Source organism: Candoia aspera, chromosome 3 (genome assembly GCF_035149785.1).
Source record: "Candoia aspera isolate rCanAsp1 chromosome 3, rCanAsp1.hap2, whole genome shotgun sequence".
NCBI lineage: Eukaryota > Metazoa > Chordata > Lepidosauria > Squamata > Boidae > Candoia > Candoia aspera.
The window spans coordinates 143723098-143745164 of record NC_086155.1 but is presented as its reverse complement, the minus strand read 5'-3'; the positions used below and the strand labels follow the sequence as shown (position 1 = coordinate 143745164).

At 39.0% G+C, this 22067-nt stretch overlaps 1 protein-coding gene across 5 annotated transcripts in view; it reads right to left on the bottom strand.

Annotated features, from left to right (window-relative positions):
• Positions 1-22067, bottom strand: part of KDM1B (lysine demethylase 1B) — a 35312-nt gene that overhangs the window by 11057 nt on the left and 2188 nt on the right. For 3 of the 5 annotated variants that reach the window (XM_063298946.1, XM_063298947.1, XM_063298948.1), the window contains 14 exons: positions 18981-19074; positions 17649-17773; positions 15561-15650; positions 13789-13900; positions 12617-12733; positions 11573-11611; positions 10705-10909; positions 8168-8346; positions 6243-6419; positions 4690-4764; positions 4056-4193; positions 3143-3314; positions 1462-1589; positions 450-581 (listed from right to left, as the gene is read on the bottom strand). In XM_063298946.1, coding sequence (XP_063155016.1) covers positions 450-581; positions 1462-1589; positions 3143-3314; positions 4056-4193; positions 4690-4764; positions 6243-6419; positions 8168-8346; positions 10705-10909; positions 11573-11611; positions 12617-12733; positions 13789-13900; positions 15561-15650; positions 17649-17773; positions 18981-19070 — 1779 coding nt within the window. In that variant the 5' untranslated portion in view covers positions 19071-19074. Of the gene's footprint in view, positions 1-449; positions 582-1461; positions 1590-3142; positions 3315-4055; positions 4194-4689; positions 4765-6242; positions 6420-8167; positions 8347-10704; positions 10910-11572; positions 11612-12616; positions 12734-13788; positions 13901-15560; positions 15651-17648; positions 17774-18980; positions 19075-22067 lie in introns of those variants that run through there. The other 2 variants (XM_063298949.1, XM_063298950.1) reach the window with 2 other exon arrangements.

The window sequence follows — 22067 nt, the reverse complement described above, 5'->3', positions numbered from 1 at the left end:
TGAACATGAGCCAGCAATGTGATGCAGCTGCTAAAAAGACAAATGCTATTTTCTGATGTATTAACAGCTCTAAATTATGGCGAGGCACTGAGAAAAGTCAGGGTTGAAGTCTGGAACAGATTGGCCTACGTCAGGGTAGAAGAAGGGAGGAGCAAACAAGTTAGAAGTTTTGTTTGAGTTGTAGAGGCAAGCAGCATCTGTAAGTTGGCTGTAGGAATGCAGACTGTAGACTATTAAAAGGTCTAGAATAAATTTTAATAGGCTCTGTGGAGACTCATTTATATTTTTTTCTAAAATGTATATTAAGTTGGGCATCCATAGAAACAGTTTGGAAAGTTCAAGTAGTTTGTGTATATACTACAATTCAAACAGAACTAAACACTAGTGAGATGAAATACTCTATGACAAAGCAAGGAAAACTGACCATCCTTCCATGTTTGTATACTTACTGGAACATTTAACCGAATGTCCAGGCCTTCAGCTATTTTTTCAGTTATGGCAGAGTATCCTGAACTTAATAAGGTGTGATCACCAGCAAACTGAGCAAAAAATTCATTATGATCCCAAGAACGTGCAGAAACCTATATGGAGAGACAATCAATTCTTCAATCAGTTGTAACTCTTAAACATAAGTTAACTGTTTTGAGGATGATGCAGATTAGTATATTTTCTTTTCCCAAGTACATCAAGCAATCTCCCCACTTCTCCTAATTGTCATATATGTGAAAGGCTCGTTATGTTAAGTTGCAGCTATACCATCCCTTCTTGCAGGCCTAGGACTTTGCACATTTAACACTGCAAGCCAATTACTTTCTTCCAGGTTCATCTGAGCATGAGAAAATGTCACATCTTCCAACAAGCGGTACAGTTCTTTAAAGCATTTTTATCCTTCTTTTCAGCCATAGCAGCTCCCAGAGTAGCTCACATGTAGCCAGTGAAGGGTTTTTAAAAAAGAGAGATCCTGCCAGCAAGCTTACGAACTAAAAGGTTGACACAGAAAGGGAAAAATGCAGGAAGAAGAAGGAAAACACCCCCATACACAGCCACCAACAATCATTCTTCTATAAGGAACAGCTAAAGTTCAAGAAGACGATGGATGGATGGATGTGGGCAGGGCAGATGGAATGGCTTACTCATCATCTAATTTCCCTTTTTTGCAACCTGATGAAATTTTCATATTTCAGAATTTTGTAGTCATGTAAAATGGGTTCTACTGCCTACTAGCTCTGTGAGGCTAGTTCATTAACTTGCCCCGTCCAGTCGTTTTATACTTTTCTTCCAGGATCTACAACTACAATTGGTTAGCAGTTCCAAGTTGATTAAAGCCCAGAAACATTTCTAACTCAGAGCATATCATTGCTTAATAAGAAAACATTGATCTGGATCCATTATTATGACAATGGGCAATACATATTTTTAACCATATTGTTCTGTCATTATAAGCAAATGATTTCCACTCACTTCATGGAGGTTGCTGCCACAGGCATATTCTAAATTACTAACATGGAACTGGAGCACTTTTTCCTCTAGTTCACTGAACTGGATCCCAGATTCTTGAATAAAAACTTTATAGATTTCCTGAATTTTATCTGCAAATGTTTTAGTAATTCAATAGTTAGTAAAAGTATTCATTTATCTCAGCTTCCGATCATTTCAGAAACTATTTAGCATATGTACTCAAATGAAGTCTTTTTAATTTTAAAAAATTATAAATACGACAGGCATAATATAATAAATTTGAACACCTAAATTGCATCCATTTCAATAAGAATTAAACTCGCTAACCTATTTTTCCACTGAAATTTATACCAGAACTAAAAAGTCCCTGATCTTATCTAGTGACCACTGTTTGGCAGCATTTTACATGCAGATGGACAGGCCACCAACAGAGACAACTAACCTCTACCAAATATACATTCACATATTAATCTAGCCAATATAGGACCATAGCAAAACTAATAAATATGAAACTTCGCTTATTTTCAAGTTCAGGGTACTCCTTACAATTCTCCCAGATTCCATGTATAGGTGCAATTCTGCATTTACAAATGTTGTATATCTTGCAAGCAAAGCAATACAGGGAGTCCTTGATTAACAATCACAATTGGGACTGGAATCTTGGTCGTTGAGCAAAGTGGTCATTAAGCAAGACACCCATGTGACTGCTTCGCTCAATGACCACAATCCCAGCACTCCTGGTTGTGGTCATTAAGCAATCTCCTGGGTCATTATGTGGACAGAGGAAAAGAGCTGCCTGCCAAAGGATTTCAGCTCCGCGCAGAGCTGAAATCCTCCCGGCAGGCAGCCCTTTTGCTGTTAAATGTTTCTGCAGCCCACCAAAGCATTTGAGCTCTCCTCCATTCACAGAGGGGAAATCCTTTGGTGGGCTGCAGGAACAGAGCTCAAATCCTGAAGGTTTCAGCTCTGTTCCTGCAGCCCACCAAAGTATTCAGCTCTCCTCCATCCCCTCTGTTAGCAACCTTCCCTGCCGGTTTCCCCACTGACTTTCTGGGGAAGCCAGCAGAGAAGATTGCAAATGGAGATCACATGATTGCAGAGTGCTTGGTAACCAATCGTAAATGTGAGCCGGTTGCCAAGCACCTGACATACAGTCACGTGACCGGGGGGGCAACACAATGTTTTACAATGGTCTGAAGTGTTTTATGGGCCGTAAAGCACCCTTTCCAAGGCTGTCCTAACTTTGATCAGATGTTAAGCGATTGGTCGTTAAGCAAGGACTACCTGTGAATGAAACCTATTAACAAATGGAGTTGATTGGCTAAATTTCAGCTGTTCATACATCCATATGATGAATAAAATAATAGTTTTGAACAAAAGACCATTTTTATTTTCTTCTCAGAGGGCAACACATGGCCAGGCTTGTATCCTAGGCATTAAAAAATGTGTGTGTTTTCCTTTTTGATTTAGTACATTGTGTAAATCTAGAAAACTGTCCTTATTCAGTAAACCAAAGTTAACCATATAAATCTAACAGGGATCCAAACTGGCCCAATACATAGATTCCAAGTGATACTGTGAACATATAAATTACGCAGACTAATACACATATCTGGTACTACTTCTGATGCAGTATTCTGCTTCCATTATTGTACTTTTTTGGCCATAATATGCTCTTCCTTACCTCCAAGAGGAATATCGTGATGTTGACTTTTATCTTTTCTCCAATCTGCCACAACATCAAGGATAGAATTGAAATGAAAATCCATACGCTTATCTATTGTAGGATCCGTTATCCTTCCACCTTCTTGGATCAAGTCACACTTCTCTCCAATTTTATGCATTTTAATGCCCAGCTTTAGAAGAAAGAAATTTTAAAGGTAGAAGAATATGAATAATCCAAATTACTTTTATTGCTAGCAAACTTCATTGCTAACCAAATATTCATTGGTGCTAATTAACAAGAATCCCAACTAATAGCTGTTGCAACAAAATATTTTTCAGTATTCTAAAGACAATTTACTGATTTGTATAAAAACAAGTATCAAGCAAAAAATAAGGAAACTTTTAAAATCTTGAGAGTTTTCTATTCTGTGAATAAATTATTTAATTTACCATAAAATACTTATGAGCCTAGTTTCATGAGTTATGAAGAACAGGCATTCTAAACAATAAGGATTACCCACTGAAAATGAATAGTTTACTGCAAGAGTGACATAATCCATTATAAACTTAAATCCATCCTGAAGGAAGAAACTTTGAATGCAGAGGATCTGTAGCTTATTACCACAAGCTAAGATTTTAAAATATGATTTCCTTGCTCTTAAGGAGGGCATTTACCTCTTCATATCCTATTCCGCCATACAAACCTTCAGACAGATGCTTGCTGTTTCCAATGATAAAACTAAGGGAACATTTCCAAAATTTCCCAATAAATCTACAACTAGAACACCTTCAGACCAAATCCTTCAGGCTCTCAGTGGAACACAAAAGTCCTTGTAAAACGTATCCAAAATAAACAGAGATGTACATTTACAGGGATCAATATATATTAAGCTTGGTATCTGCAATGTTTCATCTTCAAAAATGCAACCCACTTGCTCACACATTAGCGCTATAGGATTGTTGATACAGCCATTCACAATCTGAGCCCCTTTTCCCACAACGATCCCCTTGAAAGTTTTATCGTCCCATACTCGTCCGCCAATTCTATCCTTTGCTTCAAGCACGAGGACCTGTAACATACAAACAGGGTAACGGTGGTGTTAAGAAACAGTCTACTCTCGGTAGTTTTTTTCAGGGGTTAATGTGATTTCCCAGAGACGCCAAGAGGATAAAAGAGTATTATCTAATCATGTGACTTGTTTAGCAAGCTTTTGATATAATTACAAAAAGTAAGGTAAGACCTGAATCTAAGCTCTTGAAGCCTTAAAGCAGAGATATACCAAGTTCTTGTGAAAGAAGGGACCTGTAAGAAGACAGCTGAATCTGTCATATCCAAACACTGGCTAAACTATACTATGTTACATAATGAAACTGCACCATGATAACTTCAAGGTCATCTTGATTCTTTAGTCTCTGCAGCTAGAGACTAACTCTATTCCCCACTGTGCAACTGAGCAATTCACTAGAATACTTCCTGGATTGTAAAGATTCATGTTCAAGTGACTGGAAGATAATAGAATTATGCTAGAAGACAGCAGTATTACAATATCTTCGTTTATATCTTACCTTAATTCCAAAATTCTGAAGTTGCCTTGCAGCTGCTAATCCTGCTGGTCCAGCCCCAACCACAATTACAGACTTCTGCAATGAAGAAAAAAAGGAACTAGTACAAATACTATTCTTCTAAAGCTAGTAAGCTATTCTTACAAGACTTTGCACAAGTTGCATAAAACATAGTGATAGTAATATTCCCGCTGAAGGGATCTATTGCCAACTACAGAAAGGATACTGAGCAAGTCCCAGAAACATATTTTTTACTTTGAAAATCTTTGTTAGGATGAGAATAAATATTCATACTGGTAAAGTCTCTTTATTCATACTGTGAATAAATAATAAATAAATACTGTGAATACTTTTTATATTTATTTGTTTGTTTATCTAATTGATCCCCGCCCATCTCCTCCCGTCGGGGGACTCTGGGCGGTTTACAACAATCGATTAAAAACAGTATATTCATACTGTTCCTCTTTATTGAAAGACTTTAAAAAACTAATTCAAATGTTGACAAGACATATTTATAGTATAATGCCTTTCTGCAAATCAGGTGCAGATTTCTTCTTTTATTGATTTCTTCTTTAAGGTAACCCCCATGCCAGAAAAAATAGTCTGGTTTTATAAAAGGATACTGAAAAACTCAGGCATTACCAATGCTGCAAATATAACAATGTCAGATTCCATGAATAGCTACATATAACAGTTAACTGTTCAATCTGATAGATTTTGCTACTTAAATCAAGTGATACTTCCAACTAAGAGTGAAAACAAACAAACAAAATGAACACTATACAGGTGAAGTTAACCAGCTTGAGGGATGAGCTAGGGGAGAGAAAATAAAGCCAGGGGAGATGGACATCCCCGAGGTTTATTGTGTACATATGTGTCTATATAAATTGAAGAGTGTCAGATGGTGAATTTCCAATCTTCATCCAATTTCATCCCATCGTGGATGGACTACTGATTCTTTACATTTAATATTATGAGAACTCCCACCCACTCACCCATTTTTGAAACTCTGAAGGTGACTCAAAGTTGTCAGCTGCTACAACATATAAAGAGTCTTTAGAAACAGCAACCTGGAGGAAGACTTCAGCGACCTACGTATGGACTTTCCCAACCTGCCCCATCCAAATTTTTTCAACTGCAGTTCTTTTCATCTCAAACCAGAACATCCACAGAGAGAGAGAGATCAGATTGGAGAAGACTATTCAGGAGGCCATCTATTAACAGTATAATGCGAACTCCAAATTAATAATCATGATGGTAATAAAAAAGGAAAAAGGGAAAAAAAGCAAAAAAAAGCCTGTGCCTCTTTATTGAAAGACTTTAAAAAACTAATTCAAATGTTGACAAGACATATTTATAGTATAATGCCTTTCTGCAAATCAGGTGCAGATTTCTTCTTCTAGTGATTTCTTCTTTTAGGTAACCCACATGCCAGAAAAAAATCTATTACATATATTATTATCCTTCTAAGGAATCATCTCTCTTTGCCCTTCTTTCTGTACTTCCAGAATATTCTGTAACCAATTTCATGGTATACTAAATTTTAGAAGACCTACATTGTGGTAGTCTTTGGGAAGCAGGGCTTGGTCTCGATTAACTGACAAAACTCCTGTGTTAATCAGACCTTTCCTGGTCATAAAATGAAGAATTCTCTCTGTCTCCCGAACACAGCGAATGCGTACTAGTCCTCGAACAATTATGTGATGAGTGCATTTCTGAGGGGTTAAAGGTTCCTGTAGATTGCGAGAAGAAAACCAAACCCAAAAGAAGAAAAAGACTCATGAAGCAGGTCCAGCTCAAGCCATATAGCAAATTGTGCTGCAGATGGGGAATATTGGCTTATAATCATCTATACTTCTGAAAAATAAAGACAAAGGTTCTTATGACACATTAAATAATTTTACTGCATAATAATGACATCACGAACTAGATGGGACCAACATTTTCTGACCCTTGGGCAGAGGTAGGGAGCAAAAAGGGTAACCTAAAAAGCAAGGAAAATTAGCCTGATTTTGGATGTTTTTAAGGAAAGAAATCAATTCCTTAAGATTGTGCATGGCTTAAAGCACCCATTTTTTTCCTCTTAAAATCCCAATTTCCTCTCCCCAGGACAGGAAATTTTGGCCCAACCTATTCTGGGTATACTCTGAAAACTTTCCTGCAGTTTGTAAGCCATGGGTTGTACACCTATGAGATAGAACAACTATTTCAAACCTGGTGTCTTCCAAAGTTGTTGAAATATAAAGCATTACTTGTAGGAATCATAGCTTCAACACCTGTGGAGGGCATCAGGTTGGGGAAGGCTGATGTAGATTTCATGTGAAGAAATTATTCTGCTAAACAAGAGTATTTAAAGTAAGATTTTCAGAATTAAATAGGTGGAAAACACATGCTTCAGAGTATATTGCTTCTGCATTCCTGTATTTCCTTTCCTAAAAGGAGTATACTCTCCGCATCCACACTTATTCTTATATGCATTAACCAAATCTGCCATTGCATTAATCTTACTTAAAACTATCATTTGACAGGTGGTCTTGTAAGTATTCCCTTCTATGAATAAGGAAAGGGCAGATGTGGAAAGTGATTTGCCCATTCTATAATGCACCACTGTGCTAAGGCCCAGGCACTCCCTTCCTTTTCTAAGTGTTCTCTCTCCTTATTTATCCTATTCCTTAGGTTGGAATAATTATATCATAGGATCCAGACATAACTACATGTGAGAAAAGGAGCTACATGAAGCTTGGGAGGAAAGTCATATGTTTTTAGTGAGGGAAGTTGTTCACAGAAATGAGCACAGCTGGATTTCTCATGAACATATCTTCCTCTCAACAGATGAAGGAGCTACTCAACCCACTGGCTCCACAGCACAGCTTTGCCAGTCACTGAACACTTTTTTCCTGGCCACAAAGCCTCCCCACCTTCATCCCAAAAACATTCTTATTGCTGCAAAGTTGCCGAAATTGCATTTGGGGAATTCTTACCTCTCCCACATTCCAATCCCACCAGAGAAAAACAAAAAATACACAGAGAAGTAACCCATTCCTCTAGAACAGCTTAAGACTGCCTTCATGGCCTTCCAGCAACTTGTAAAAACTTGGCTGTTTTGGAAGGCCTTTGGAACCTGGCTGTTGTAAGCTGTTGCAATGATGTGATTGTATTAATAATATGATATATTAAGTTTCACTGCATTTTGTTAATGTTTTTCACTGGCTTATATTGCTGTTGTACATTGAATATAAACCTCATGAATAACTCAATAACATAACAAGTTAAAAAAAAGCTATTTTAGATAAAAATCTCTTGGCCTAGTGAAGGAAGCTCAGAGAAGCTAGAATTAGCTTGGTCTTCCTTACATGAGGTTTCAGAGCTCAGGAAACAATCACTAAGAGGACCCTGGAAGAAAAGCTTCACAGTCCCACAGAATTATCAAAATATTAAAATGGTATTACTTGATAATCTTCTGAGAACGCATAAAACGTACTTTGCAGTTTGCGTACCACAAGGCCAGAATGAGGTTTCGCAAAGCTAGGTACATGGTGGGGTCCCGGGAATATTCTGGAAACTCATAGAGTTCATCTAATTCCATTACATCTGGCCTTACACACAGGGCTTTACCGCATTCATTGGGCTGATAGAAAGGCTGGAAGTATTTGTTCATCCCTGAAACACAATAAAGAATCAATCGCCCATAGAACAGCCATGAGATCTCATTTGGTAAAGGCAGTGCAAGGAAGAGTTGCAATTTGCTTATAAAACTACTATTGGTGTTGCTTGGGTTTGTGGTGTTCATGGGTTTCTCTAAGCTCAGCATAAAACAGCAGCATAAAACAGATAGCAGCATGCGTATCCCTGTACTATTTATAGTAAACACATAAACTGTATTAATACAAGATACACACAATCAAAGGGTAGCATTGCATGCTACTGAGGCAAAGGCTCTCTCAAATTTTCATTGTATTGTATTCTTATCATCTCCAATGTGGAGCAGATCTCTTGTTCCACTCAAGCTGGTATTCATACTTCACTGATCCCATTTGTGGTGCCCCACATTGTGGTGAGTGCCTGCTAAATTGCTCTGTTACCCCCTTGTTGAAGGAGTTATGTCGCAAAGACTCAAATCGGCACTGAGGCCAAAGGAGCTGCTGATATGTGTTTCTCTGGAAGGGCTGCCTCATCGTATGGTGACATAAAGATTTTTATCAATGCAACCTGATAATGGACAGAAAACTCAATCATTGAAACAACCAATTTGGTCAAAAATAGGAGGCCTTCCTATATTACACAATTTTCTCCATGTCTCTTCATAAATATGCTCCATAAAGGACTGCAGCCTTAAAATGCCTGGGATAGTCTCATCATACATGGGAAAGTATTTGTAGGAAAAGTGAACAAATGTAGGCAAACTAACATACTTTTAAAAATGCTACTACAGTAAGTATTGTGAATTAGTCAAGGCTAGTTATTAAGGATGTGCAAAACATTTCAAATTTGAACCATTTGGACTCAAAGCACTGTTTTAAAACTATTGTTTTGAATGCAGCTCTTTCAATCATTTTGGAAGTGTTTTTGAACTCAAAACAAACTCAGAATGGAAGTGAAATGAAAACACTTCCAAGGAGATTGGAACAGCCAGAATAATTAGATCAGAAATGGGGAATTAGCGCTCCCTACTGCTGAACTATACTTCCCAGCATGCCTCATCATGGGTTATGCTGGCTGGAGCTGCTGAGAGAGTTCACCAACATTTGGAAGACCACAAGTTCCCTGCCCTGCTCCAGATGCTTTGAAAACAGTGTTGATCTTTGTCCTTCAACTAGACATCATTTGCTGTTTCTTCATTTGCTAACAAAGCAAAGTTGTTTCCAGGCTATCTTTTGACTCCATAACCATGGTTTATAACCTGAGGAATGAAACCACTGTACTTTCACTGCAAGTAACATCTTGCAGTACCTTCCCACTGCTTCCTCCCAAATGTGGCTGCCATGATGTTAGCCACCTAACCTCTTACCTTCTGTGTTGGTACTGTGCTGTTCAAGGGCAGAATTTGGGTAAGCCCAAGGGAAGAATGCAAGTGAGATCTAGTCAAAATATCAAGCAAATTTGCAGGATTTACCCTGAATGACACCATCAAGTCCAGAAACCAGCTCATGTCTTCCAAAGTAAATAAAATATATTGTGTTCAGGAAGACAGTTTATAAGCCCTGATTTTCAAAGCAAAGAATTGAGAACTGCAGTAGAACAACTCTGGGTTTAAATTACTGAGTGAATTTAATTTGAAATTAAGAGCAATTAATGAATTAACTACAAAAGGCTGCTCATTCACTCTTGGGCACTTCAAGCCAATTATTTACATATCCCAGTCTTTCATTTCAGAGCTGAGACAAAGCAGGGGCTAAGTGGGCTCATCTCACCATTAAAATGCTGCAAGCCCTTCTGTATTGTGAGTCTGCAGTGCTTGCTGAGAATTAACAGCCAATCAGGTGCCCTTCCTGGTGAATAGTGAGCAAAGATGTCTCGGCCAATCAATGCTCAGTTACTGGCCAGTAGCTAAGCGCCTTGTGAAAGTGCCTTTACTTTTGCCCTAAAAAACAAATCTCTTCCATCTCTTCCTCCCAAGTAAAAGAAACTAAATAAAAAGTGTCTCCTTTCCCCACCATGGCAATCTCTCTTGACATGATAATTTTGTATTCTGGCCTCTTCACCCATTTTGTCATTATGCCAGCAGATAAACAGCACTTTCACCAACTGACCCATTCAAACTACTGGAAGGAAATACAGACATTTCTGCAGTGCCACTCCTGAAATGCAAATGTCCCGTTTGCAAAGCCAGCTCACAACTGTAGCAACAAGAAGACAGGACCAAGTGCAATGGAAAGGACACAATGACAATGTTGACTGATCACTGGGAGAATAAATCTGCTTGAACCTACATCTGATAATGCCCACTGTCAGTCATAATTCAAATCTAAGTACAGAGTATTTAAGGGAGGACAGACCAGAAAAGAAATCCTAGCTTACCAGCTATGGAAGGTGGAGTCTTTAAGTGCTCCATTTTTATCACACTGGATTCACCAACCAAGCGGTGAGTACTGGTGCAAGATGGACTCATACCCACGCAGTCTGGGTAGTATGCAGACAGTAGTGGAGCAGCGACACTGTCCTTCAACAGGGGAGGAAGGATAAGCATGGAATACCACCAGTGATCTGAAACTTCAGCAACTCTCTAGAAAGAAGCATTGGAGCAAGGGTCAAAAAGAAAAATCTTAGGAACAACTCAAGTTTCTTCCCTCTCCCCAGTATTATTTCTGTCCTGACTGAACTTCGCATCAGAAGACAAATCGGATATATATAATAATATAATATAATATAATATAATATAATATAATATAATATAATATAATATAATATAATATAATATAATATAATATAATATAATATAATATAATATAATATAATATAATATATACTGTACACACACACACACAGTATTTGCCAATTCCATCAGAGGTGCAGGGAAAGTTCTCTGAACACATCTTAACATGTACAGGTTACTCATTCAGATGGTTCGAACTAAAAAAGTTGAGCTAGTTGACACAGGTCATCATCCCTACTCCATTAATATGACAACTTTGAGAGCTAAGGCTTTGCAGTGACACTGTCGGGAAGGCAGAAGTGCTCTGTTTTGTTCTTTTCAAAACAGAAACAACATAGAGATCATCCTGCAGACACAGGGCAAGAATACTAGCCACATCACTTTATTCAATAGCTCTGCATTTTCAGAAAGTGACCAGTTCTAAAATAGAGATGTCTGACCACATCTTGTATTTATTGCTAAGCGTGCAACTTCTATTAATCCATCGGTTTTAATATCACATGCGTTGCTTACCAGATCCTCAGGCATGGAGCACTGGTCTGAGCCTTCCACCTGGAATAAATGTAAGCAGTCTGAGTCTTTCCAGCTGGAACAAAATGCCCCCTCTGACCAGCCCTGTAAATGGAACAGCTTCTAGAGTTCGATAATGTTGTGTGACTGAAGCAATGGTGTGGCTTCTGTTCAGTATCACACAACATTCTACCTGACACTCAAATCTAAGTTTTTCTTTTAAGATGTGGGAAGCATTTTCTTTCAAGAGGTCAGCAGTTCTGAGAAGGGTGATTTGGAGCAGGGAAGAGGACATGTAGCCTTTCTACTCTTTGTGGGTTTTTTCCGCCTTCCCCCAAAGGCTTTTAGATATATATAAATTTTCTAGAGATGTACAGAACTCTATCTGAGGAAAGAAAGAGAAGCACCTCCAATCAACAGATATTACATCCAGAAAGTGAGTTTGTTTAAAGAGAAACACTTGCCTGTGACAAGCAAAACACAGAGTACTCAACAATTCTACCCAATGACTACTCAAAAACAATCGCTGTGCTACAGATGGTCCCTGGAACAAGTGCCAAAATAACTTCTTATAATGGCCGTAATATTGGGCGATCATTAAATCTCACAAGACCTTGGCATCCCAACACTCACAAGATTTCAAATGGGAACACCAAAACCTTGTGGGTTTGCCATTTGTAAAATTAAATTAATTTTTCATTTAATCTGTGATACCCCTCTACAATACACATAGGTCACATGCCTATAAGTAACACATTGTTGACCCCCCAGTGACCCTCAAAAAAAATCGGATGATACAAAAAAGGATTGGGAATGACTACTTTAGTGCAAACCAGGTGAGCTGCTCCTGTGAGGTAACTGGCATGAATGATTAGCAGGGATGAACAGACTGCCACATTACAACAGATTATGAAGGTGCTGACCATCAGGTCCAAGTACAGTACACTGTCATCTATAGGCAAGCTCACGGAAACATTGTGTAACTGGGGTAGAAGTAGAAATCACCAAGGCAGCAGCCTGTTCAGCGCAACTGGGTGTTGAAGGTACCTTAGTAGAACTGTTCAGTTTCATGCCACAGCGGTATGCTTTGGCTATTTGTGAGGTAAGCTGGATTTCCTTTGTCAGCTGACGCCACTTCCCACACTCCGGCTTTGTGCACTGAACCTATGGGTTTAATATGTAACATTTCCAGAACTATAAATGTAGCCAATCAAATTGGTTCTGAAAGTTCAAATTAACTTGGATTAAATTTAGCCATTTTATTTCAGAAATATTGTTGGGAACTACTTGAAGCTTCAAAGAGACAACAATACCATGCAGGAACAAAATATCCAGGAACAGATCTCATGCTTTCTATGAAGAAGGTCTTGGACTCAGGTCTGAGTAAAGGCTAAGTAAATCCCCTACTGGAAACTCTAATTGCTTGTAGTAAAGGTAAAGGTTTCCCTTGACGTAAAGTCCAGTCGAATCCGACTCTAGGGGGCGGTGCTCATCTCCGTTTCTAAGCCATGGAGCCGGCGTTGTCATAGACACTTCCAGGTCATGTGACCAGCATGACGACACGGAACGCCGTTACCTTCCCGCCGAAGCGGTACCTATTGATCTACTCACATTTGCATGTTTTCGAACTGCTAGGTGAGCAGGAGCTGGGACGAGCAACGGGAGCTCACCCCGCCGCGCGGTTTCGAACCGCCGACCTTCCGATCGGCAGCTCAGCGGTTTAACCCGCAGCGCCACCACGTCCCTATGGCTTGTAGCCAATCAGTATAAGCAATAATGAGCTGAATAAAGTTGATGTAAATCCTCTTGTTTACTACACATGTATCCCACCTTTCTTCTGAGAGCTCAAGGCAATGTGGGGGTCTTATCTTCCTATACAAATTCAGTTGAAATTAAATTTTGCATAAGCTATTCTATCCAATGGCTAAATTCTAAGACACACTAGAATTATTTACAGTGATACCAAATAAACATATGTGGAAGTGCCCATCCAATCCCTAATACATGTTCTAATTAATTTTATGGAGTTACCTATTTTGATTTTCACCATAAGAACTCAAAATCTGCAGCATAGCACTTGTATCAGAAAGGATTACTGAGAATTGATTATGTGCCTCAAGTCATTTTCGACTATTAGCAACCACAAAGAATAAAGGAGTTGAAAATGTACTTGAATTGTTTTCAGAAAGTTACATCATTATAAACAAAAAAGCTATTACCCAGTAAGGAAGCTGCTGATCAGCCATAAAAGCTTTAGGACTGGGTTCACTTTTTCCATTACTGGTCCAAATCCTTTTCCACGCAGTGTATTTTTCATAACCATCCTTATGACTAACAAGAGTAGAAAAAGTAAAAGATGAGTAGAAGGAATAAGCAGAACAAGATTTCTGTAGCTTATCTAAATGGGCAATATTAAGGAGAAAAAGGCAGTCATTAAAATAATAGGATTGTAGTCAGTAGGGTTTTCCCTAAACAGGTAGGAAAAAAATAAAGTCTCCACATCAAGATAGACTTCTGGTGACTTCACAAAAACATCTATTTAATTTTCTTGGCAGCAATACAGAAACAGTATTTGCTATAGCTGCCTTCTGGGATTTTTTTTGTTTTGACTTTCCACTCTAGACTGCAACATGAGTATTCCCAGGATCTCCCAGCCAAATATTAACCAGGCCTGCCCCTGCTTTAGCTTGTGAGCCCAGACAAAGCCAGTCCAGTACTTCCACCTGCTGAGGCAAAACTAAGCAGAGGTTCTAACAATTATTCATGGCAATACTATGTTATCCTATTGGTTTGATTAATCCAGAGATGGCTTTGAATGACAGCCCCTGCAATTATGCGTATCGAAATCTACACAGTGATTCCACTATTAGGATTGTTTTCTTCCAAGTAAATCTTTGGTTGTATCCAACTTCAACCATCTGCCAGCCAAACTGGGCTTCCTAGCAGATCACATTCTTTCTCTCTTCTGTAACTTTCCATATGACCCCAACCTGTTGAACAACTGAAGCACATGGAAAATATCTACTATGGAAGTCTACTTGTATGAGTCTTGATGTTGCTTTCACAAACAGCCAAACTTTAAAGCAGACAGACTATCTTTCAAGGAGATATTTGAATACTTTATGGTGCCTCACAAGTTCTAGCTGAAAGTATTTGTTAGTAGGACAATGGTTGCAAATGAAATTAAGCTCTATTAAAGTCACCCTGTGATTATGGAGCTGCTCCAGCTTCCCATATGCATCCAATACATACTTAGCAAAAAAGAGGCAAAAAGGAGCAAACCCTAGAACATGTTTTGCCTTTTGCCATGACTGCTTGGGACATAAAGTTTTCACATAATTGTGAAAGAGAGTATCTATCAACATCTTAGTACTGCATCTTCTAATACGAGGTGCTCGGGTTGTTTAATCCACCTTGAAACAGTGCTGGCAAAACAGCCAAAATTTCTGGTAATTGGTAGACTGCCTAATCTCCTGAGAATTCAACATTCCTACATGATAGGAGATAGTAACACTCTTGCATTAAATCTCAGAAACTCTTAGGCAGAGATTGACATGTTCTCAAAGTATTTGTTGCTCTCTTGAGATTTTAGGCATTTTCTTTTTTATCTGGCATGGGGTGGGATCTGGGCCTGACCATATTGCCAACCACTGTTCTAGAAAGAAGCAAAAGGCCTGGTTCACAATTGTTATTAACATGTTTTGACTGATATCAGTCAATTTAAGGGTTGTACAGCACTGCAAATGTAGTACTTATCTTTTATCTCTTTATTAAAAATCAAAGCAAAATGGGCAAAGCATAGAACTATGGATAATAAACATGCATAGAATTTGCTCACCTGGGAATAGATTACACTAAATGCAGTGTAGTTCATTTCCAAGAAAATTATGCTGTAAATCTTACCAATTTTCTTTTTCAAACTGCTAATGATTACAGGATTTTTGCTACCGAATGAAGTCATTTCCAAGTATAAACTCTTAAATAAGATTACCTTCTGTAGTAATGATCAAAACATTCATTACAGAAATGTTCCCCGCAGGACAAATGATACCACCTTGAAGTATAGCCATTTTTAGCACACCTAAAACAGAAAACATTTAAAAACTGTTTACCCAAATTATACAATTTGCTTTACAGTTTCAAAATGCTTCAGATTGCCTTTTATATTAACCATCTGTGAAGCATTTCTACATATTCATACCAGAAATAAAAGGCAGAAACAGGATAACATACACGTATCAGGGATTTGAAACTATTTCCTATAACTAAATTCCATTTGTAACAGGACAGCTTTTTATCTTCTTTAGCTGATTTTTAAGGAGAAACCAATATAAAGCTTTTTGCCTAATCCATGGATCATCTTCCTCTCTGTAAGGAAGAGTCTATGTGTTTTGTGAACATTTTTGCAGAGCTTGCACAGCAATTAGATCATTTCACCTTAAAAGAGCACATATATGCATATTGAAAAATGCAGTCTTTAATGAGAAATTCAGAAGGAATGCTGAGGCCACACAAATACCTTAGAACATCTATTGGTGTTCCAATAGTCCCAGTCTTCCTCCTCCTACCCTTTTGAGTCAAGACATTTTTGGTTGTTCTTTTGCCAGCACTGAGAGTTGAAGACATCTGTTCCATGTTTAAGTAATGGTTCTGTCTGGCTAAGGATCGCTGATCAGTTTCAGCCTTTACATTCAGCGAGTTTCAGTAGCTAAGGGTGGATTTGAACCTGGTTCTCAGGAGCCCTACTACAACATCTTAATCACTACACCACACTAGCTCTTGAGCCAGTGGTTTGAAACTAAGACAAGGATGATAGAAATGGATACTACAACACTGGAAGGATACCCATTCGTCATCAATTACCCAATGATTTGAAGAACTCAGCTCTGCTTGAGCAAACAGCTTATTGTCAGATACAAAACAGAGCTGAGTGCTTCAAATCATTGTGTAATTGATGACAAGTAGAAGATTGCTTTGAAGTTTGGACTGCATAAGCTATTTGCTTGATTTCTCCTTTCCCCCCCCCATAGTTAAACAAAATGAATTAAATGTTAATAATTTAATTATATAACATGACATGAATATATAAATAAGATTAATGTTAGCAAAATGATTTCTGGGCAATAGCAGTACACAAACTTACACTTTTAGAGCAGTGTTTTTCAACCGTGGCAACTTTAAGATGTGTGGACTTCAACTCCCAGAATTCCCTAGCCAGCCATGGGGAATTCTGGGAGTTGAAGTCCACACATCTTAAAGTTGCCAAGGTTGAAAAACACTGCTTTAGAGACTAGCTTTGTTTGATACGTGAGACAGGTAAGCTTTGTGGGTTTTTCCCCTTTCTTTTCTCTTTTTTCTTTTCTTGATGTATAATAAGAAAATGAATAGAAAAATAAAATGAAAATTCATGAATAAGAAGAATAAGGAATTATTATTATTATTATTTATTAAATTTATATGCTGCCCAACTCTGGGCAGTTTACAATGGTTAAAACATTTAAAAACAAAGAACAAATCCTGAATAAGAGCATTAAAATTTTAGGAACAAAGTTTCTTGGACATCTTGCCAAAATATCACAAGATTTCAACACTGGGGTTTATAAGCTGGCAGCAACCAAACTAAAAATGCTGCAAACCCCAGTGCTGAGGATTTCCAAAACTAGTCCAACCTCCTAAAATCCAAGATAAACAAGAGAGGTCATTCTTACATTAGCCTGACTCAATTTTTTTTTAATCCGTTCAATTGTGTCCGATTCTTGGAGACTGCCTGACTAGTCCCTGCAGTTTTCTTGGCAAGGCTTTTCAGAAGTGGTTTGCCATTGCCGGCTTCCTAGGGCTGAGAGAGAGTGACTGGCCCAAAAAGCTGGTTTTGTGCCTAAGGCGGGATTAGAACTCACAGACTCCTGGTTTCTAGCCCGGTGCCTTAAGCACTACACCAAACTGGTTCTCAACTGAGAACAGACAAACCAAAGTCAAACTAAATTTTACCACACTGAAGATCACTTGCTGAAGATGTGAGGATCAGGGAAGGCTGTGGGGGAGGGAGTTGGAATGGAGAAAGAGAGAGATTAACCCAAACCTTTCAGCAGCGCTAGCAAAGCAGACTGGACACGTTGCAGTACAGCCTGCTTTCTCACACTTCCGATATTTCTTCTCTGATGTTTCTTCATCATCCTCAGCTGCCTCTGCTGCCTTTCTCCTCACCTAATAGGACACAAAGAACTTTGTGACTAAAGAAGGTTGTGCAGCTGCCCTATTGGTTTACCGCCATATGCTGGTGACAGCCTTAATTTCTGCTGCATCTGTAATTGCAACCATCTGCATTCATATGGAAATGCTGCATGAGTAGCTGGGCACAGAAGAAATAATTTTTAAAAACCTAACCCAACTTTGCAATGTTGTGTGCATGTCTTACTTAGAGTAAAGCAGATAATAAACAGTAGCCCAATGATCAAAAGATTGTAACTAGTTCTCAGATGCAAGAGGAGCCAGGCCTCAAAAGCAGCATTCCAGGTAGATTACTGAGACTTATCCCAAGTTTTGCAGAACTTGGGATAAGTTCACTGTCCATTGAGACAGAAGCACCCCACCTACATGTAACATAACTTGCTAACGTACAGTCATTTGTATGCTAGGGAATTAGGGAATTCTAATTATTTTAATGAATGAAATGAAATGAAATGAAATGAAATGAAATGCCTGGTTGAACTGAGTTATGAGGATTAAGCCAACATTAATTGCACCAACTTCTTGTACTATGAAATAATTCCCTTGCTCCTTTGCTTCCAGTGAGAGACAACCTTGATTTATTTCTAAAAATGTCAGGACTAGGAAATAGCCCACTCTGCAGCTATAATGTTATTTATTTTAAGGGTGATGGGGGACAGGGAGTAGGAATCTTTTTATGCTGTAAACTGCTTCAATATTCAAGTTGAATAGAAGGTTAATTTTTTAAAAAGCAGCACACAATAGGGACACTGAAATTCAAATGCTCAGGTGCTAATGCACCATCATATTTTGAGGAAATGCCTTAATAAGGGTCTCACATACTTAAAGCTCTGTTCAAACATTCAAGCCTCCAAAGAGTCAACCATCTCCAATGCAAGAGTGGGGACGTAATAATTGCTCTTTCCCCCTCCATCCATAATCATTGCCTGGCCTTCTGGCCTCCATTTATCTGGAAGATAATGGTCTGCAGCAGAGGATTGCTGTGTATGCATGTTGCTATCCATGCAATGTACAACTTTATGAATTCGGTGTTCTGAATTCAGGCAAAGTCCCATGGAATTAAGCAAGAGACAAATACAGGGGGAAAAAGATGCGTCAGAAATGTAAATGCATTCTCAGTATGAAGAAGGCTAAGTGATTACCATTTCCATTTCATTTATATATTTAGAAAGGCATACAGTACCTGTCTCCCTGAACTTCTCAAAGGAAGATTATCAGGTGCTTGGTCTAATGCTGGTACTTTTTTCTTCGTTCGGACCCTTCCAGCTGACATGGTACTGAAGAATTTAAAAAAAGAGCAGACATTAAGAGGTCCTCTTAAAGGTAAGTTCTGAAGGGCCCTGCTAAGCTTCCCTACACAAGAGAAAAGGTCATATTTGGTCTTACTTATGGGTACCATTCCAGCCAAGGTTCATCTGTCAGCTGAGCTGGGAAGGAGGAAACTAAAATGAAGAATTTATATTTAGGACTACAGCATAAAGAACAAAAAGTAATAACAACAAAGCTCCTCATTACCACCCCCCAAAGTTATGTAACATCCATGGATTGGCTAGATCCTGAAGGAGTCTCTGTTGGTTTGTAAAGGTCTTTGCAAGAAAGGGGAAGAATGGTTGCTGAAGAAACTGAAGGAAGGAGCTCAACAGAGGTTGGATCCACAGAAACATAACAAAAGATTGTTGGAAAAAATATGTAAGCTCTACACTTAAAAGGTTCCTTGGCTGAATTTGTGGGAGCATTCTTCCCTATCACCAGTAGTAGCTATAGTCTATGTCAGGATTTCTCAACTAGGGTTCCATGGAACTCTAGGGTTCCATGAGAGGCCACTAGGGGTTTCCTGGGAGATCACAATGTATTTTAAAAATCATTTCAGATTTGGGCAACTTCACATTAAAGAGGTAAGTTTCATTCTTTTAGTTTAAGAACACTGTTAATGCATATATACAGGCCTACACATGAAACAAATATAATAATTTTGTAACTTCTGGCCTATATTTGAGCCTGAACGTGTAGGGGTTCCCCGAGGCTTGAAAAATATTTCAAAGGTTCCTCCAGGGTCAAAAGGTTGAGAAAGACTGGTCTATGTAATACTGTAAGGTAAAGGTAAAGGTTTCCCTTGACGTAAAGTCCAGTCGAATCCGACTCTAGGGGGCGGTGCTCATCTCCGTTTCTAAGCCTTAGAGCCGGCGTTGTCATAGACACTTCCGGGTCATGTGGCCAGCATGACGACTCGGAACGCCGCCGAAGCGGTACCTATTGATCTACTCACATTTGCATGTTTTCGAACTGCTAGGTGAGCAGGAGCTGGGACGAGCAACGGGAGCTCACCCCGCCGCACGGTTTTGAACCGCCAACCTTCCGATCAGCAGCTCAGCGGTTTAACCCACAGCGCCACCGCGTCCCTATGTAATACTGTAAGTTCCCTTAAATCTCAGGAGAGATATGGGGAGAAACCCATCAGAAAGGAGACTGGAAAGGTATCTTTTGCCAGCTTCAGAACTGATCAAAATATTAAATTAACCTTAATGAATACCCTCTTTTGTTCTGAATCTAATAGCCATAGGTTTGCAGACAAAATAGGAAACTACAATTAATGAAGAACTGTCTGGTTTATTTTCAGCTCACTCAAAGGGAGGAATCAAAGGAATGCTCATTCATATAACAGCTAATTTGTCTGAAACTACTCTTCTAGGACCATCTTCTCAATCCAGTTTTCATCTGCCCAACATGTAGTTCCCAGGAGAACCTACTAGTAGTTCCCAACCTTTGTCAGCCAAGGGAGACAGAAGCCCACAGGCACTGCTTCTCTGATGCTGGGATGATGTTTTGGATTCCTTTCCTACTAAATTTCAAACAGCCCCTGCCTTATTACAGTTTGGAATGTATTAAAAACAGAATTATTTAAGAAGCCCTTAGAATTATGAATGCTGCCATTTATTTGTTTGTTTGTTTATCTGTTTATATTTTCTGGCTGCTTTTCTGGCTTTTATTTTATTGTAGTATATTGTGGTTTTAATGTTACTTTGTGATTGTTTATTTTAGCCTTAGGTTTAATGCTGTGGAGATTTAGTGAAATCTGATGATTGTTAACTTGCCAGGAGTCTGTCAACTGCGTTGGACAGAAATCAAAACAATCAGTAAAACACTTCAGCCCAAGCCATAGCAAGAAGAGCTCCTGGCATGACAACTTCTCACCCAGATCTTCACATTAGGATATTCTGAGGTGCACCTAGGCTGATAAAATAACCCTCACAGAAGACAGGTGCCTCATCCAGGTAAGTTTACAGAGTCTCCAAGCACAGGAAATCAGGAGCGGTTTGCTAGCACCTTTTCTGACTAACAATTTTTAGAAAAGGCGTAAGCTTTCAGGAGGTGTTGCGCACTTCATCGGATGCATAAAGCGGCTAGACAGAGGTAGGATTTAGATTGGGGGGGAGGTGGGAGGTGGGGAAGGGAGGGGAAGGTAAGTTGCTTATGCAGATTACGTTAGACAGACAGACAGACAGACTTTATTACAATCCTATCCAAAAGGGAAAAAAGCCCACTAAGGTAAAACATTGCAAAACCATGGAGTTCCAACTCATAACTGGGGTGAGTTCTACATACAGTATAACCCAACCTGGCAACATTTAAAGACACAAAATTGTCTTTGCTATCTAATGAGTAATGCAAGTGGAATAAACCAGAATGCTCTGGAAATTTAGAGAAGAGAGGTAAGATCAACTGCAAAGGAGTACCCTAAATAATTGGCAGTATAGTAAAACATGGGCTGTGGTTTCCATTGCCCCTGCCTGACGGGGGCCCAGCTGTTTAACAAAGGAGAATGTCCAGTATTTCTCTTCCAACACTGCTATAGGTAAGCCAAGGATAAAGCTCTTCTGAATTTTGAAACACTGGCCTTGTCCAAATAGCTGGCCAATTTGTATTCTGGAAATCTGCTTCAGGTTGGGTGATTATCTGCAAGTATGGGCCTGCCCTCTACCCAGATTTACCTAACCCCAAAGATCAATAAACGAATCAATAAAGCCAAATTGTTTCACATGGAGAACCTATTAAAAGACAGACCAGAACAACACTGATCAAGCACATTATTAATAAGCTACAGCCCATGGTGGACAATGACACTGCACCTTCTCAGGCACTGGGTGACAGGCTCATACCTGCATCCAGACAACCACCCTATCAGCCCTTTGTGGTCATCCAGATCAGGGAACAGACTCCACAAGAAGACTACAACTATCCTTTTTTGAAATAGACATTGCAAGTCTGATCC